At 34.9% G+C, this 19,846-nt stretch overlaps 1 protein-coding gene across 1 annotated transcript in view; it reads right to left on the minus strand.

Annotated features, from left to right (window-relative positions):
* Positions 1–103: 103 nt before the first annotated feature.
* The window catches only part of LOC100546609 (A disintegrin and metalloproteinase with thrombospondin motifs 18), a 20,505-nt gene continuing 762 nt past the window's right edge, over positions 104–19,846 (minus strand). The window contains exons 2-12 of the mRNA XM_010718076.2: positions 17,485–17,763; positions 15,177–15,376; positions 14,614–14,697; positions 13,634–13,793; positions 12,859–12,964; positions 9,858–9,995; positions 8,255–8,408; positions 7,716–7,811; positions 7,153–7,301; positions 1,638–1,810; positions 104–251 (exon numbers count right to left, since the gene is read on the minus strand). Coding sequence (XP_010716378.1) covers positions 112–251; positions 1,638–1,810; positions 7,153–7,301; positions 7,716–7,811; positions 8,255–8,408; positions 9,858–9,995; positions 12,859–12,964; positions 13,634–13,793; positions 14,614–14,697; positions 15,177–15,376; positions 17,485–17,763 — 1,679 coding nt within the window. The 3' untranslated portion in view covers positions 104–111. The remainder of the gene's footprint in view (positions 252–1,637; positions 1,811–7,152; positions 7,302–7,715; positions 7,812–8,254; positions 8,409–9,857; positions 9,996–12,858; positions 12,965–13,633; positions 13,794–14,613; positions 14,698–15,176; positions 15,377–17,484; positions 17,764–19,846) is intronic.

Consider the following 19,846-nt stretch of genomic DNA (forward strand, 5'->3'; position numbering starts at 1 on the left):
AAAGGAAAGGAAAGGAAAGGAAAGGAGAAAGAGAAAGAAAGAAAGAAAGAAAGAAAGAAAGAAAGAAAGAAGGAAAGAATAAAAGACATTAGGATTGTAAGAAACTTAATTTTATCTTACTTCACAAATTCCATCAATGCAAACGTCATAATTATTAGGAGAACACAAGGTTCCATCCTTCACTTTGCTGGACATTGCAAAGAAGAAGTCAAAGTCTTCAGCTGTGCAGTACAGTTTACATCTATCTTCCTCTGAAGGGAAAAAACAAAAACAAAGAAGTATTAGTAGACCTGAGGCACGGCTTGAAAACAAACAAAAAAGCAACAGAAAGCACCCAGCTGCTTCTTCCTGCATCCTAGATGACATTTAGCAGCTACAAGGATTAACTGTGTCCTGACATATTAGAATCCCAAAATAGGTGGAATTACAGCCAAATATAGTTTAAAACAATGTGTGGGTTTAATGGTCCACATACTCAGAGTTCAACAGCAGTGTAAAAGCAGGCATGCTCTGTTAGCTTTGCTGATGTGGCCATGATTTCAGCTCTACTTGTCCCAGTTTCAAATTTCATTTTTTATTAAGAGAAATTGGAAATTTTAACAATTGTACTTAATGTTTATTAAAATTTCAAAAAATAAGATTGCACAAGTGTTCAGCTGGAAGTTAGTACTGGGAACAGGTTTTCCCCTAAGCAAGGCACATTTCCTCTAAAAAGTCCAAGCAACTGTCAATCAAATTTCTTCTTGTTCACAGATAGTGTCTTGTGCTTATGAAGGACTGATAAATTCTATGCTGGCCAATACAATGATGCAATTGTAATTGTTGACACAAAGCGCCATTTTAATACAAACAGAGCAAAACAGAATGTTCAGGAACATGAAATTAAATTTGAAACATCCTTTTTTATTCAATTGGATTTTCAATTGTAATTAGCACTCCACTTTCTACAGAGGCAAAGCATCTGTAGCAGTTTTGAGAAAGAGACCATGTTATCGAGAGTACAGTGGAGAATACTGATGCAAAGTATTTACAGAATTAAGATGCATAAATTAAAAATAATATTTAATTCCACAAAAGACAAGAGATAGCTATTGATACCTAAATTTTATAAAGATATCTCAGCAAAAGATAACTTCAGAAGATGTATGTCAGTACATTATTTGTTTTTCTGATTCTTAAGGGACTGTACCAGTAGAAAAATGAGAAGTTTTGATGTTGGTTAGATTTTGAAATCTGAGACCATTCTGTAGGAAAGAAGATTCTGGTAGTTTTACTGTGTGAGCTCACATTTCCCATGCAGAAAAATTAACAGAATTTTTGTTGCTGTCTGTTATTTTGGCTTTATACTAAAATATATCTAATATAAAATTAAAGAAAGGAGCAGCAATAGCTAGGGAGTCATGCTAAGGACAAAGATTTAAATTCTCAACCGAAATGAACTCTGCATGTTCGTACAGATGGTATCACATAAGAGGACGGATTCAACTATGCTGGAAAGCAAACATACCTCAAATAAGCCAACTGAATTTCTGTTTGCTTACATCAGGGGGATATTTGCCTAAGGAATATGGATGAATTACAGCTGATAGCTTGCTTCCTGCAATTGCCTTTGTCCATCAAAACTGTGGCATAATTACCTTCCACTTTAGTATATGGTTTCCATTTGTAGTACCATCCCCGGAAAGGTTTGCTGTTGTATTCTGCACACTGCTGGGCACGGAAGTCCAAACTATTTGCTGGACATGGCTGATTATTGCAAAGTTCATAAATACGACTGGAACCTTGGCAGAATTTGCCACCATACTGTGGCCTTGAAAGAAAAGAAAAAAAATCATTGGCAACACCTACTTTTTATGTGATTGGCATGTTACACACACATTAACAGAGAAAATGAGAGTTGTCTTGGAGAATCAGTATTTCTTACACAAACCATTAATTTTCATAGTTGCTAAAACCCAGCAAAGCAGTTGCCATGAATTATCTTCTTGGATCACTGCAAACTCAGCAAAGACGCAAACATCTAGAGGTGAACAGTGTTTTTCACTAATTAAAATTTATAGGGCTGTTTGTGTTGGCTGATTTCACTCTTTTTATATAGCTATCTTTACTCTGCTGTAATGCAAATGAATGTGCGCAAAAATTGCCTCACTAGGAGTTAATAAAGGATAAGACCAAACCAATCAAATGAGAACAAAATAATCACATTTGGTTGTTTTCATTTTATTTTATTTTTTGGTAAATCATTTTTAAAAGCTTGGTTTAAAACAATGAAAGATAGTAGGAAACTATGCATAGTTGCCTCCTGTAAGATACCACTGATATCCATGGATAACTTCAAATGTATCATATCTGCTTCAACAAACCATAATTTCCCTTGATCTGGAGAGGATGAAAAGAATGCATTCTGTTACTTTGCTAGTATCTTATGCTATCAGAATAATATGTATATGTGTGTGTATTTGTTACTACTTGATCTATGCACACAGCTGTAAGCCAATGTAAAAATGTAAGAACTGCATTTTTTAAAGTGACTGAAGGGTCTCATAAACTGCTGAGAAATATACTCACTCACTTTTTTATTCCCTCTGGATCTCCTAAGAATCCACTGATGTTATTTTTGCAGTTCCACTGCTCTCAGATATATATCTGCAAGCATTGAGCCAAGTCTTCAAAACCCCAAACTCTTAAGAACTGTGTGATACTATACTATTTCTTGTATCAAAGTAAAAAAAAAACAAAACAGCAACAATTCTGCACCTGCACACATCTATACCATGATATTTAAAAATTAGGAAACACTTGGAAACTAAGCTATGATCTTTCAGTGGTTGCCATGACCATATTACACACACACTCATACATTAGGGAAAAATGAGCATAAAATATATGAGATAGTAAAAGTACTTAGACAAATTATTAGTTATTTAATAATTATTAGTAGTTAAGATAATTTTAAATATAAATACTATTAAATACATATTTAAATATAAAATATTACATAGAGATGACAGCTAAATGTATAGTTAATATAAAGGTATGGGTGCAGCAAGTATGATCAGTGTTGCTTGTTTAAAGCCTTAAAAAGCATACTATAAACTGCAAGCCATATCAAGTATCTCAGGCAACTTCTGATTGAGGAGTAATACGAACACAGCTTGGTGCAACAAGAATGAGAAAATGCACATGCATTTTATTTTTACACCATTTGTTTACCATAAATTTTAATTCTCATACATCTAATCCACTAACCAAGTGGGGCTTGCTTCTCATGTTTTGAGTCGGCTTGGATTGTGCACAATATCCAAATTTTCCATAATTCCGGGCTACAAAACAGTCTCTCAAAGGAAGAGAGAAGTACTTTTCTACTCCATTTAAAACTGAGTTGAAGCACCAGAGAAATATACTGTGGAAGAAATACTTTAACTGACCTTTCTTGCGGTCATCTACTAACTATACCGATACCAGACAGTACAGCAGCAAAGGTCTTAAGAGTCAGATTTTCTGTCTTAGGTGGTGGCAATTCATTCCTTGAAGGGCAGGAAGGATGTGAAACATCCATGAAGTCAGGGAGTGTTTGTGTTGACTTTGCAACTGGGGGGAGTTTGCAGTTAAGTCAGCCAAGTGTTGGGTTCTTACTCAAGTCTCTACAGATTTTCTTTTCAGCTTCAGCATATGTATGATTTTTTTGACCTCTTCTACTCCAGAGAACAAATCTGCTTTAGTGTACAGAAAAGAAGCAACCTTCTTCCAAGTAAATGCCACCAAATAAATGATATAATAGAATTATTTATGGCTAGATCATGATTTCTAGCCACAGGCTTGTATGTGAGGATGGTATAAAATTCCACCAAACCAGGGAAACACTGAAACAGGCATTCAGTTCTCCAACCCTATCAGAGCAGTATTTTGATCTTACAGTACACTCTCATTACTGAAACTGCTGGCCAGAAAATCCATAGAAACATTTCCAACTTCCTTTCTTACATCATGATGTCAGGAAATGTTAAGTAACTCACAAGAATCTAAAGGGCTATAAAAGCAAATTTCAGAGAAAAGGCTATTATCTACAGTGATAAAATCATGCTTCTGTTGGTTGGTTTATACCAACAGGTTTTAGCTTCAAGGCTAACAGAAGCTCTGTGAGTATTGGTATTCCACTATAACAGTATAGTGAATGCAAATGAAGCCTAAACTTTCATGTGTGTACCTTCCCAACTTTGGCATACGCTGGTAAAGATGCTTGCATGAATAAATGCTGATGATAACTGGAGAAGTAAGTAATTAATGAATTGTAAAAGCAGCATGAGTACAAAGCTGCCAAACTCCACTTCATACAAGAGTCAAATATTAAAATGCTACAAGTGCAACATAAATAAATCCTACAGTTTTTACCCTTTTCAGAATACACTTAATGAACAATGAAGGAAAATAAAATGGCTGTTCACTGGAATGCAACACAGAGTGTAAAATCATGGAAGTAATCTGATGAAGGGAAACATTTCATACATAGGGAATTAAACTGAAATTTCTGAACTACTTTTTTTTCCATGGTTTGTAATTAATTTAATTCAACTTCCTACTCATATAATGGCCATGTTATGACAATGTCACAAAGATGGACAGTAGTTCTCTGCACATATTCAAAAGGTCTAAAATGTCTCTCACAATCAGAGAAATGACTTAGGTATTCATTTTAATCTCTCACTCTTTAGGTTCCTTCTCAGCAAACGATTAACTTATTTAACATATTCGTATCTTGGAAAAGTACCCTGATTGTAAAATGTGATGTATGAAAACCAGATCCATGAATTTACACTGGGACAATTTAGAGAAACATAGTGATTTTAGCAAATCTTCCTGGCCCCATGTTCTACAGATGACCTCCATACGTGTTTGTTATTAGAAATTCACACAGAACTGATGTGATAATTCAGAAGCCATAGCCAGAGCTGTTTGGGTATAGTCACAACATCCATCTTGTAATTATCAAACAAAAGGAAATTGAATTGGTTGGATATCATTTTCAAGAGATGAATTTCACATACAAACACAGATAATGAGATTTTCATAAGCAGCAGCCTGGAGCTACATTCCTCACCTGTCTTTAAGCTCTTAAGTAAGGTGTGTCACCATTGAAATCACTGGAAACCTAGCAGTTTCCCTCAGTGTTCCTAAGTCAGTTGTTCAGAAAAAATGGAGTACTAATCTTAAAAAAACATGTTAGAGTCCTGTCAGTTCTTCAGAGATCCACAGCCCCTATCATAATCTCTTATACAAACACATATTATTTATTGGCATTCTTAGAATTTTGCTATCCAAAATCTTCTGTCAGGCATTTGAACAAAACAAACATTAGTTCCTACACAAACCTGGATTAAGAAAACTGAAATAAATATCTTACGTATGAAATAATATATATATTGAAATGTATAAACATCTGAAATGTATTTCAGAAGTTCAGAAAGAAAGGAATCATTATTCTTTGTTTATCTGTAGATTTAGAAGTGAACAATGAACAGTCAGTAGGCTATAAATCTTTCCATATGTTTTAACATTGAAAATGGATAGGATCATTTTTCTAATGATTCTACTTACATACAAAAGTTCTGTGATGTGAAATACAGTCACCTGAATATTCATTCACTGTGATACAGTCTTGTGTAGATGGCTTTTATACAGTCCTTTAATCACTCTTACTCTGAGAGAGATTTGCAGTTTATTCTCTTTGCTCTGGATAAACTGGAGTAATTGGATAAACACTACTGTAATAAAATTAGATTTTGTAGAGATACAGTCCAGTTCTGACGTCTAGTTTTACATCAGGTTTTACGGAAGTTAGAACAGACACATCACTCTGAATGCAAGTTTTAAATTCAAAGGGCTACAACAAGACACGTTTCAAAAAGAAGAGCTTTTGCATTAACATCATTTGAAATCATTACTAATTATTACAATGAGCCAATCTGAAACATTGCAACTAATGTACTTTTTTCTGCCTCATAGGGAGAGCAACATCCATTCATGCAAATTTAGCAGGAAAAACAGGGTCTAAGGGTAAGAAAAATATTTTGGTATATATATGACAAAATTAAGACTCTTTATTCTCTTGCTAAATACTTTTTAAAATGAAAATATCCAACTAGTTTTATGTAAGAAAAACCACAGAGAAACAATAGAAAAGGTTGAGAATGCTCTGCTATGGATCTGCAAAGATTGACTGACTGAGGGTAATAAAGACTATTATAACTGATTTACATTTTTGCATTTTCCCTTAACATAACATATGAAGGTTGGATATTACTACTGTAGCACTCTGTAATAGGTATGAGGGTTCCTTACAGCCTCATATAAACTGTGTCATGTTTTCTTTTTTTTATTATTATTACTGTAGTTTAAATGCTGTTTTTATTGTGTGCAATGACAAATTCATATGTATATGCCTGTTAAAGTTTTGTATGGAATAGTGAAATCTTTTTTTTTCTAGTAAGTTGCAATAACTTGAGTACTTGGAAAAGATTTTGATCTGATAACATTTTATTTCCACCATGAAATAGTAGTGTATGGAATAGTAGTATTTACAGCGGTAAGACATTCACTAGAGGAACAATCCAGAAATGTTTTATGAGGTACCATACAATTCCATGGCTCAGCAACTTTATGACCTGTGAAACATGGAAGAATAAAAAGAACATGGCAGACATACAAAGTCATCTGTCTACAACCATTTTGATATTGACTTTAAACAACTTTGGTTTATTATACAAGATAGTATGATCCCATCAGGAGTCTTTTAATAGCTTATAAGAATTATTTCACTTACTCTTAAATTATTAGGTGTGAATGTGTCTGTGTGGCATTTCTCTACTGCAGCAGGTGTTTGATAAACTGCAGTGTCACACAGTAAATTCAAAAAGTTGGGCTGTATAGATGTTCCGGTGTTCTAGAAGTCTTCAGTCAGCCACTACTTTCTACTAGCAGAACATACGCCTGTCCTTCAGCTACTGACTGTTCTTACTGGACATGGAAAAAAAGCCTGAGAAGCATTTCACACAAATTATTTCTCTCAAGAAATTGACTATATTCTTTTTGTTTTCTTTTGTTTTAATAACATAAATAGTATAAAAACAATACCTTTTCATATCTATGTCTTACTTTGGATTGTTGCAGTGTCTTTCTTGATATGTGACCCCACTTCCACAAGTCCGAGTACACTGTGACCATTCAGACCAGGCAGACCAGTGGCCATTTACAGGCTTGGGTCCATGATCACCATATTTGACACACTGTCCTCTTCGACACCACTGCCAAAAGAATGCCAAAAAATATCCCATCAGAGTTAGTGGTACCTAGTAGGTGCAAAACAGAAAAAAAAAATATATATATAGGACATTTAAAAGCTCAAGTGCTTTAGCCTAATAAACCAAATGTTTCCAATTGAGATCTGTGAGATAGTTCTCAGTTTGACAAGAACTCTGAAGTAGAACATTGGTTAACACAATGGTACAAATAAGCAGTGCCCTAAAACTTGTCCAAGCTCTGAGTTTAAGATCTTTGAAGTACAAGTTTTCAAAACTGTTCTTTTGGAGAATATATTTTTGGGTAATGTTCCCCCAAAAATCCATGTTAATTGATGGTCCTGGGCTGTCAGAACCCCAAAACTTCCCATGTTATTTAAAAATTCTGCTAAAATGTTTCCCCTTTTGTCATTCACTTGCCATATTTATACCACAAGCTGTTCCTTCTGCTGCTGGCATGAATTTTGTTTCACATCTGTGACCCACTTTATGGCACCAGAGAGATTTGCAAATATCCTGAAAAGAAGAAGAAAAAATAGTAATCCTTCATCACAAAGTTGGGACAGTTTCCTTTTTTTTCTTATATAACTTTATAAATCCTTACCAGACTTCCAACTTAATGCATAATAGTAAAACAAGAAACTTCCTCCTTGTGCCACCTCCCACATCCCATGAAAGTTTTCATCAAAGCTGTATTGCCTGTTCATTTCTTTAAGCATAAGGAAATAAGCATAAAGGCAAGGTCTTGGGTCTTAAGTATTCAACTGCACTTCTTATGACTTCTGAAAAGAACAAATTTCCCTTTGAAACTCCTCTGGAATGATGATATACCTTAAAGGAGGCAAAAAGCCTTCAAAGCCAATTGCCAAGCAAGGTATGGTAGGTAAATAGCCCTGGCCCCTGGAAGTCTCAATGTTATTTTTACATATTTATAGCGTTACAAGAATATCAATAGGTACCTTTACAAAGCTGAGGTTGCACACTTTTGCTCTTATTCCAAATTGCCATTTGCACTGGGTGTCAGCATCATACATCTGCCCTGGCAGTTTGTCAGGGTATTTATACTGTCCAGTTTGCTTAGGTTCATCAATCAGGCAGGCAGCTTGAGCTGTACTATAATGAGAATGTGTAGTAATAATGACTATGATCTTCGTATCAAAACAATTTGTTACAGAACAGTAAAAACACATAGCATGGTATACAGTACTTTTAACTAGATTTACAGTCGTGTACTGAAATAAGAATATCTGGTTGCAGGAGCCAAAAGATCTTGACACATCTTATTGATAGCCTGACCTGCAAATTTTTATGGAAGCAACAACTTCCAGGCTTTGGGACTGTTGTGACAAGAAAGAATTATGTTACTTTCTTCAGTTCTCTTTATTTGCATGTAACCAAGAACAAGTTAATCTATTCTGCTTCTTTCCTGAAGTGGGTTCTCAAAATCAGGAAACAATAGAGACAACACAGACACTGGCTCATTTCAGCATTCACATAGTATGGATTGACAAACAGAAGCCTGTTGCAGCTTGGGTGCTTTAGGTTGGTTGGATCCAGCTAAATGCCAAAGGTATGCTACGGTCTTTTTTTCCTTTATATGTGCTTGAGAAACCATATGTTTGGAAGGTTACTCTATGCTAGATATATCTTCCAAGTGTAAGTCTCTTGGACCATACTGCATACTGAAGGGCTTACATGATTTTTTAATTTTAAATTTGTGTAATCTGAATATGCTGCAACATTGACGAAGGCAAAATCACCAGAGCTCTTTCTTTTTTCCCTTCTACTGCTTTAAGATACTAAATTGGAACTCAAGGATTGGATCCACAGAACACAGGTGCTCAATTCTTACTTTAGATCCTAGATCTACAGAGATCCTCATAGATCCTTACTGGATCTATGTCTCAGTACTTGTTACACTTTTGCATAATGAAGTATAGCCTCCCTATGTACAACAAACTCAATAAAAGGAAAGTTTTACGAGAAGAGTGCAGTTCTGATGACATCAAATATAAACTAAAATACAGCTTGTTTAAAAGCATCACTGAATAATGCTAACACTCTGGAGAAATAAATAGCATCTTTCTCTCTCTTTTTTTTTTTTCTTTCTCCAGGAGCAGTGTATGAAAAACTTAAAACTTAAAACTCATGACACGAGCTAGATCAAGAGAGAAACTCTAGGGAGAAAGTCCACTAATGTTAATTTACATTTTGTAATGACTTTGGTAGCTCTCTTTTATGTTTATTTCCTGCTAATTCTGTAACAAATCTAGTTGCTGACAGGAATGCCTGAGAAGGAACTATATGCCAGTCATTAATGTAGGATATTCATAGAGGATGAAAGCCATTCTTTTGAAATGAGGCAGGACAAAGGCCCTTAAATACCACACCACCTATATGCCTCACAAGTCCAAGTGTGAGAGCTCAAATAGTGCACTGGTATGAGTACATTTTAAAAGAGGTACATTTCACACTTAAGTAATTTTTATGTCTGTTCAAAAGTTCAAGCCCAGTTAGTAAGATACATTCCCTGGCTCTGGCCCAGATTTACATCTGACCTACCTGAGAAATTTGTTGAGATACTGCCTGCTGCATACAGACCAAGAAAACACTCCATTGTTTCCTGTGAGTGTGGGAGACATAATATTTCCCTCAGCTTTTCTACAAGGATTTCCTTCTCCATCATGAATCATACCAAAGCTGAAAAAGAGCCATACATAAGAGTTAAAATGTTGATTAATCAGAAGCCAGAAACAATTTGAGCCAGGAGAAACACATTACAGGCAACACTTCTATGACTGAAATCCACAAAGAGTTGAAAACAGGCACAAACCATCACAAAAATGACATTTATTATGAATCAAGCTCCATTTAGTAGCATTCAGATTTTACTGCCTTCAGTCTAATTAGAAAAAGATAGTAATTTTTCAAGAAAGACCCATATTGGTGATGAATAGGAGTTCTGTAGTGTGAGCCCATGACAAGACAGTGGCATCTAATTACCAGCTGCAGACTGTATCAGAAGTTTTACATTTAACCATTTCTTATTTTTTCATGAAATCCTGCCTGTTTGTTTTTTCATGAATTGCAAGTGAAAGTTATTATCATCTCTTTTATGCTACATCTAAAATGAGCAGATGCATTCAGTCATGAAAGCGTTTCCTGCGCTTTATAAAAACAACTACTGCACTTGGCCACCTTGTTGGACGTTCCATAAGAAGCCAACAACTTACAGTATTTGGAGACAACTGCCTCTTGCTACTAATGATATTGCTCTTTGATGGAACACTTAGAGGCAATACAGAGAAGAAGTTTACTATATCACCTTCTTCAATAAGCAGATTAACAGATGATGAATTCCATGCAATACCATGGTGAAACAGAGAGATAATAAGAAGTTCAAGTCAAAACAATTGTTCTTTGTCTTTGCAGTCCTAGTCAAATGCTGCAAATCAATGTCAAAATCAGGTTTATACTCTAGACGCTCTATGTTCACATCTCTAAAATATTAAGTACTTTATAAGGAAGAAAAAAAGTCAGTCAACCAAACAAAAAAACTGCAGCTGATGAGTTATGCAGATAACTGTTGTACAGAAATTACCCCAGAGCCACTATTATTACTTATATGTCCTTAACTATAGTTAAGGACAGCATGTAGGGCCAATTGAGGAAAACACATAGTATATAAAAACGCATTTAGTAGCATTAATAATAAGTAAGCAATAATAAAAGCTACATTGAAAATGATAAATGATGTGGAGTTTATGATCATAATAAATTTAATTTTCAGGTTTGGTTTCACTATATTTACTCATTGTACAGCATATTAGTGAATTTCAGTATGTTCTGAATAGAAATGTCATAGTCTGTTACTTCAACACTGTAGTACACTGGCAACTTTATAAATGCAATGTGTGCATGTACAGAGAATATCCAATTTACTGGGCTCAATCCTCTGTTATAAATCATTGCAGGCTCATCAGATACTGAATGTGTTGCCATCAACTGTGGTTCCAAGCATGCTAAAATATATGGCTCATTCTACAAATGGACAAAAAAAAGTCCCAACTGAGCTAATATTTTATAATCCTTTATAAGATACAAGCTTTGTTCACATGCATTGCAGCCAAAGAATCCAGTTTTAATATCCACCGATGGATGGGCTCTGAACTCCCAAAGAAAATGTTAAAACTTTCAGGTAAAGACATAAAGTACTTAAATGAAACCATATAAAGAGTGTAACAAAGAGGTGTATAACTTTCAAAGACACACAGTGAGTGAAATGAGAAAACTCCAAGAAATGTCCTGTATGTATCATCTTGTCAAAGAAGTACTTTTTACCATAATATGAACTTTCATTAATTGCCACAGAACATCACTTGTTCTCCAACTACAAACACACAGTGTAAGAGCACTTCTTAACCTGTTATATAAACACTGATCAGTAGACAGAGATCCTGAATGTTCAGAATTGCACTGAAGTACCTCACACCTTAGATGATGAAACTGAGTACTCTTCCCAAAGCTGCATTCTGCATATTTGTGATTGCTAGGATTTCCTGGCAATAGTTTTGAGGACATTTTTCTTCCACAAATCTCTGTATCACAGAGTCCAAGTTCTGTCATTTTACACGTCACACTAGGTAGTCTCAGGAACATGAATATGAACATAGGATAATAAAGCTGGTTTGTATCTGGGGTAGATGTTTTCCAGAATGTAAGATGAATATCATTAGGCAAGAGTATAAAAGTAAACCAAAGGCTATGTAATGTAAGAATCAAAAGTAGTGGTGGAAAAGACAAAAAAAAAATCAACACTGAAGAAAAGATATTCCAAGTGTAATCTCTCAAAGTCAGTAAGAAGAAAACAAATAAGAAGGAAGGAGATTAGTCTACCAAAGGGGGTAATTCTTGAAAAATGAGCTATGGGCATAATTCTCTTCCTAATACTGATGGAAGGGCATTAAAAATCTACTGAGGTCAGTGAAATTGCATTAGTGTGGCAGGAGGATCAAGCCCTATGCATTTTACATATTTGGTTCTACTGAATGCATTGGCTCTGTTCCCATGGACTTCACTAGTAGCTGGATTATTCTTTAATTCCTTGTTTCCCTTCAGATGTACAGAAACTTGTGAAAGGGTCACTCATGTAGACATTAGGTCATAGTATATACTGTAGAGCATATTTGTACAATGAAAACTAAATACTCCTGATTCAGTCATGCAGAATCAGAAGGATTCATGACTTGAGCAAACAGCAGAATACAGTAGCACTGCTTTTGAAAGACACTGTGCACAGAAAAGTGACTGTATGTCCACACTTTTTCTGAGCCTTGATTTCAGGTTTGGTCCGTATAGAGTAGTGATGGTACTATACTGCCAGTGGTTGGCCAGAATTCACAGAATCACAAAATCCTTGGGATTGGAAGGGACCTCTGGAGATCATCTAGTCCAAATCTCCTGCTAAAGCAAATTCCCTAGAGTAGGTTACACAGGAAAGCATCCATTCACTTACAAATTTAGCTATAGAAGGAGCAGGTGAGACTCATGAAAGATAGCTTACTTGTGTCCAGATTCATGAGCAATTGTAAAAGCCAGTCCAAGGCCTGTATCTTCATTAATGGTACAACTACGGTATTTGCTGCACATACCACTGATAGGTGCAAATCCTGAGGGAAGGAAACAGTAGAAAAGGTTGTTTTTCTACAGAATGCTAAATACATATATCATCTGCACTGATTGTAATAAGCCATTCGATCATGGTGCGTAAAGATGCAAGATGCTTTTCTTCTTCACCAGATTTATTATAGAAAAATTAAAGCAGACTTTTATTTGACAATAAAGGAGATCCTGTATAAGAAGTTAATGCAAAACAAACCTAACCGTCCTAATTGCACTTTACTGGTAAAGATTATTCTTTGCCCCTACATGTCTTTACTGTTCCCAAATAAGGGAGGAATCTTATTCAAATAGGGCAAGTAGTCACAATATAAAATATAAAATGTAAAATATATAAAATAAAAGAAGGTCAAAACAAATCAAATCAGAATGGCTCGTAAACATTTTCAAAATCCCAAATAATCCTACCAGAGGTGATAATTCAGAACATCTTCAGAAAGTTTAGTTTGCCATTTTTGCCAATGAAATAATACTGGAAATCTTTCTCTTCTAGGTACTCCAAAGAAAACTATGTAGTATTAATACTACATAGCAGTACTGCTCTTTCCTGTTCAACAAGTCTAACATTATATGCAAAAATGACCTGTCTTATTTTAAGACACTTCAGTGTCTATAAATGAAGATGCTGATGTTCACATCCAGAAGTTTTCATATCATACCTAAAGTATCACAGGGCTCATTTTTCCAAGAGCAGATATCAAAACCTGTAAGCAAGATGGCATGGTCGTGGCGCTTTCCATTCTTCCCAACTAGAGCAGACTGCCATTGACAAAAGCTATTGAGTGACTGGTCCGCATGGTGGTTAATCAGTAATCCACCCTGTAGGTATTTCAAAGACACAGAAATAAGATGCTTCCACCAGTACCTGAGAAAGATCACTGAAGGAAGAAGAGTTAGTTAGGGAATAGGGATTTTTTTTTTTCTTTCTATATGAACTTATGCATTCCTATATTTATTGTTTTTGAGGAGCAGCTGATGAATGAATGTATTAGAATTACAGAATAAAACTGAAGGATTCCCCAGATAATATTTTCAGAGTCAATAGTTGGAATTACAGCATACAAATACATTTGATTCCCAATTAAGCTGAATGCTGAAACATTTTCTACCTTTTGATTAATATGTGTGATACTTCTCTGGAGGACAAATATTATCCAGGTAAATGAATATCTCACAAATTTCTTTTCATCAGAAAGGTTTTTTCTTCTTCTCTTTCAGGACCATTGACAAAACAGTCAGCTCCATTCCCACTTCTGCTATATTCTGGGACTTTTGATTCCTTCCTTCTGATTATCACACTGGAGAGTTTAGTTCAAAACCTTTCAATGTATTTAAATGATTCTTAATTGGATTTCTCTTTACAGCTCTAAGAAAATGCAGGATACTGTTAAGATTTATCTTAAGTTTCTAAAGAACATTTACATGAAAATTAAGATTTAGTATTAAAAAAAGGAAAAACAGTGGAATGTAGAAAACATGCTTTTTGAGGTTTTTGTTATTTCGTTTTCTTTTTCTTCTTACGCTTTATGTCATAACAAACCTCTAAAGAAAGTTTACATACATAAAATGGGAATATCCAGTGCTCCCTGTGAACAGTATGAAACAAAATATACACCACAAAAATTCTGACGCAACTTACAGGCTCTTGTTCCAAAAGGAGGAGGCTCACAACGATAATGTTTATGTCACTTCCAATTGTTCCATCTTTAAACAGACTAGAAACCTGCAATGATTATTGAAGAAGAAACATTAACTACATATATAAAAAATCCTTTTAAAGTAGACTAGACATATGTACTGAGTTATCACGTTCCGCTTCAATTTTCAGTACATTAATGTAATTATATACCTTGTAGGATTAATCCAAACCCAGAATTATGCCCCAAACCACTCCACTTATTTGAAGTGAATTTTTATTTCAGCACGTCTGACTCCTTTATACTACACAATACACATTTTAGAATTTAACATTTTCAAATATTTTCCAAACATTTATGCTCTTTACACTACAGTAATCTAAAAACCTTTTTTGAAAAGATTTTTGACATAAGTAATACACTAGATGAGACCTGAAGAAGAGCTTGTGTAAGGTGTGCATGCTCTTTTTGGTATCACCATTTTTCTAATGAAAGATACAAGTTTGACATGACAGTATTCCACAGGAAAGATGTCATAACATACTTCAAGTACATCAGATCTTACCATATTCATAACTGTTAAAATATATGTTGTTACATTTTCCTTGCCATGTTTCTCCACCATTTTTTTATCTGCCACAACCAGAGTTTCAACATTTAGACTTCCATTTTTCTGAATTTTAGCAGACGATCTTCTGAACCTAGCAGAAGTCCCATATTCATCTGAACGAATATATGTCTCTTCTGTGGGTGGCTTAGGTGCATCTAAAAGGAAATAAAACTCAGTTTGGGGAAGGGTTCAGATCATTTGTGAGCAGTTTTCATCAGATCAGGAAATAACAAAGATTTAGAGCCTTAGATTATTTTTACAGTATGTAACACTTCTGGGTAGGAAGCTCTTGTATATTTATTAAGAAGATCTGATTCCTTCTTCAGGTAGGATGATTACAAGCAGAGAACTAAATAAGAAAACCACACACACATATATATAGTGTAAAGTAAATAAATAATTAAATAATATAATAAAATGGTGGCATCTGTGGCGAAAAAAAAAAAAAGCAAAAATTTTAACAGAATACCTACATTTGTTCTGTTCTGAGGTGTTTGGGATGTGCTACTTACATAGCAGGGTTCATAAAAAAAACTCCACAACAGATCTCCACTACCAGCACAGAAAGAAAATGCACACCACAAAAGTAAGATTCTTGTATTCCTATTTACATGTACTGTAGACTAATCTACAAGCAGTAGAGTTTTGCTCTTGGATGAGCTCCACGGCTTCTAATAGAACCTAAGCAGAAATATGTTTCAAGCATGATCTACTGACTACAGTCACTTTTTATGATCTGAAGCCAGACTGTGAGGAGGAGTTTGAAAGATGATTAACTTTTCTAGCCCTTACAAACCCCCAACACAGGAAATTTTAAAATATGGTGAGTTGGTCAAGCTATCTTTATGACAGTAGAAGTGGCAGACTGCTCTTCCCTCCTACTGTTCAGCAAGCATTGATTCATTCCTAGGTTAGGATAAATTAATCTTGAATACAGGCAGTGTTAACAGAACTGATTTCTGTTCTGCTGCATACTTGGTGCTTGTGCATTTGTTTATTCAAGCTAAAATTTTCTATTCCAGGTGGCCAAATTAGATGTTCTAATTTAATACAGGAACCAGCACTGTGTAAAAGCTGAGGAGGACATGAATAATTCTGAATTTGGACAGGTAGTAATAGAGGATAGAGTGAATAAGATGTAAGAAACTCAAATGAACAACGCAAATAAAATAAAACACCACAGAGCATATGAGCTATTCTAGCAGCATTTCATTTGCTCTGAAGCAGTCAGCAGGAAAACCAGACAGGAGGGAAAGGTCTCCTGCGTGTAATGCAAAAGTTTACAATTTGTATCACAGACTTGTGCATCTGGCATTTGAAGCCTAGCTTTCAATTCAGGAAACAAGGCTTCTGAAGAAGCAGTCAATTTTTAAAAAGCAGTTATCAGGCTTCAAATAGGCCTTAGTCTCAGACAGCCATCATTTCTATTATCTCCTTTCTCATTCCTTCCCTTCTATTTGTTTTTTCTCTGTATTCCCTTTATGGCTTTTGGAAAAGGAATTTGCTCAAGCAGGAAGCTGGAAGAATATAACTGGATTGACAATATCTTCAATACTGTGTGCAATCCTAAATCCAAAAGACCCTTATTAAGAAACTCAAGTCAGAAGCAGATCAGCTTTCAAAGAGAATCAACTGAACATTCTAAGTACACATATAGAGTCCAAAGGGACTCTAAAATGCTTAGAAATATGGGGGCCTAATGAAAGACTCGGAATAGACCTTGGCAGGATAATATGTTCAAAAATGTTTTTTAGGAAGTGGCTCCAAAATTTTATTTAAACAGTTTAGTTAGGAAGTTCTTTCTGAAGATCTCAGTTGCTGAAAATTTCATTATCATATGTTCAGTTCTGAAAGATTTATTCTCCATCCTTCATAAATGAATGATTCAGAAGGCTTCTCCTCCATCTTTAAGCCTAATTAATTATATTTCCCCAAACTAAGAGAGAACAGTTCAGGGACTATCTGTGGAAGAGCTGCAACCTAAAACAGAATAGCTTACTGAAAACTATGTAAATGTCAAAAAAAAATCAGGCAGGGGATCTTTTAATCTAGATAAACTAAACAGTGATTCTGATTGCTTAATAAAGAAATTATGAAATCAATTTAAAGGAATAATCACATTTCCCACATCTATTTCCCTTTATAGCCATACTATTTTAAAGTATTACATCTCCATCACAAAGCTGACTACAAACTGCAGGTATCACCATATAGTCTCTAAGAGCCACTATCTCAAACAAGGAGAGAAAGTTTCCTTACATACATTTCTTGCGACGTCCACAAAAATGTTGCTTTTGAAACCTTCCATGGTGGTAACCATTCACTTGCGCGTGATACTTGTGGTAAATGTGAGTTCTATGATGGCCAAGAGAAAAAGATTTGGGATTGGACTCTACTGTGTACCGGTGCACCTTTTCTTCAGCTGTTCGTTTATATAAGACATGAGGATGATGTCCAGCAGGTGATGTGTAGTTGTGCTCCCGTGCTAGCTGCTGAGGTAATGGAGATATAAGGAATTCGATCTTCCGTGTCCTTATCAAACCTGACTAAAAAAGGAGCACAAATTAGAGGACGATTGTCAAGGTTTACAACTGGAACGTGCTGGCTCGTAAAGTGATCTTCCAAAGCCTCTATACAGACTGAAATCAGATTTATGCAAGATTTAATCTAGATAGTCTTCCCAATTAAATATACATTGTTTCACTTTGAATATGGCCAAGTTTCATGTTCGGTAACACAGAGAACAAAAATCTTGTACCCCACAGTAATAGCATAGCACTTTCACACAGTGTTACAATTAACTTTTTAGGCAATATTAATCCTGGTATCAGGTTAATCTAAGCAGAAATCTAAGCATGTTACAGTATAGCAGTGCAAAAATAAAACATCTAAAAATTTGAGTGCCATCATTCAGTGATCAACTCCCAACAATTTAATCAACACGAAGCAGTTTACAATTTTTGTCCTCATACAAAAAAAAAAACCTGATCAATGAAATCAAGTATCTTGTCGGTTTCCTTCTTGGAGCCCAAAAGTCCAAAGTATGGGAAATCTATGTTGTATTTTTCACATAGTGTCTACACATAAAAATCCATATGTGATGAAGTGTTTCCAGGATCAGGGCCAGAGAAATGTGGGTGGCACTGAGGAAGTATTTCCATGCAGCTCATTAATCAGTTATGATTTTATTTCATTTCTTGGTTTTGTAAAACATGTAGCAATAAACACTCCTTTTTACCAAGTCAAAACCCAAGAAGTTTCATCAGGTAATTCTATTACATTATATACGTAATACTAGATACAGATTTTTGTTTTGCATCAATGAAGCTCTACCACGTGCCAACACTATCCTGCCAAAAACTGACATCCCATGAGAACTACATATCTCTAATGCTTCAGAAAAATATGTGCAGACACACAAATGTCAATTACAAACCATCTTGTCTAACATCTTAAGTCCCAGCTCACAGTTCTATCTCCTTTCTCAAAAGACATTCTCTGAAATGTGCACATTAGACAGGTATTGTCTAATTTCACTTCTGAAATCGATTCTTTTCTTTAGTCAAACCTCCTGTATCCAGAATGCCAAAGATATCCAAAAGAGAACAAATTTTAATGCCTAGTACAAGCCCTGTATTTTTTAATGATTTTTGAAATTTTCTGCACTGTCAGAACTGTATCCCATGAGGAAAAATCAACAGAAAATGTAAAGCAAGTGAAAATGAGAAGTTAGATGTAAAATCTTCACATCTTTAACTGTCTACTAAGTCAATACTAAAACTGAATTTAAGTGTATTTCAGTTAAAAAGATATTTCACAAGTTCTCCACATTCTTTAGTCAGGCACTATGCACTCTGCAAGGAAATTCACTTCTGTTTTACCAACTCAATTGTATCTTCATCATGCTCTCTTGTATGGAGTCCTAATGATAATACTGTTAAAATCATATTGTGTTCTTCATTTCGACAACATAATTGATGCCATATTATTAACTGGGATGGTCTGTTTGACTCCTGAAAATTTGTATGAAAATAAAAATAGATCATATTATGATTCACAATTTACCCCCTCTCTTTTCTTCAACACAAATTCATAATAATATATCTACATCTACTTGACATTCTAAATAAAGGCTAAAATTGCCTCTGTTGATAAAAGAGAGGGAACACAGACAAGAATTTAGTTTGTCTGCTCGCTGCAGTAAGTTGGCATATTTCAAATGTCAATTCTCATTTGGTAATGGTATTTTCCTGTAGGAAAGAGGACTAATATTTTAATCCTTGTGATGCCATTATACAATTTAAAAGTGGTTCTGAGATGCAATCTTTATCTTCTGAGATGTACTGGTAACTGTGAAGTGCTATTTTTTTTCTTCCTGCTGGAAAACAGAAATGTAGTAAATCTGGTTTTTATTTCCCCATTTTAAAGATTTCCACATCTGAAATTATTCCTGCAGGATTCATTTTGTAAATGAATCAAACCATATGGAACAAAGGATTTTCTGCATTTTCCTATAAGAACCCATCCCTGATGTACACCAACTCACACCAAATGTAGCCCCAAATGTAATTTCTGTATTTAACATCATAAAGGCAGATTAAGAATTATAGGAGGGGGGAAAAAAA

This window comes from Meleagris gallopavo, chromosome 13 (genome assembly GCF_000146605.3).
Source record: "Meleagris gallopavo isolate NT-WF06-2002-E0010 breed Aviagen turkey brand Nicholas breeding stock chromosome 13, Turkey_5.1, whole genome shotgun sequence".
Classification (NCBI taxonomy): domain Eukaryota; kingdom Metazoa; phylum Chordata; class Aves; order Galliformes; family Phasianidae; genus Meleagris; species Meleagris gallopavo.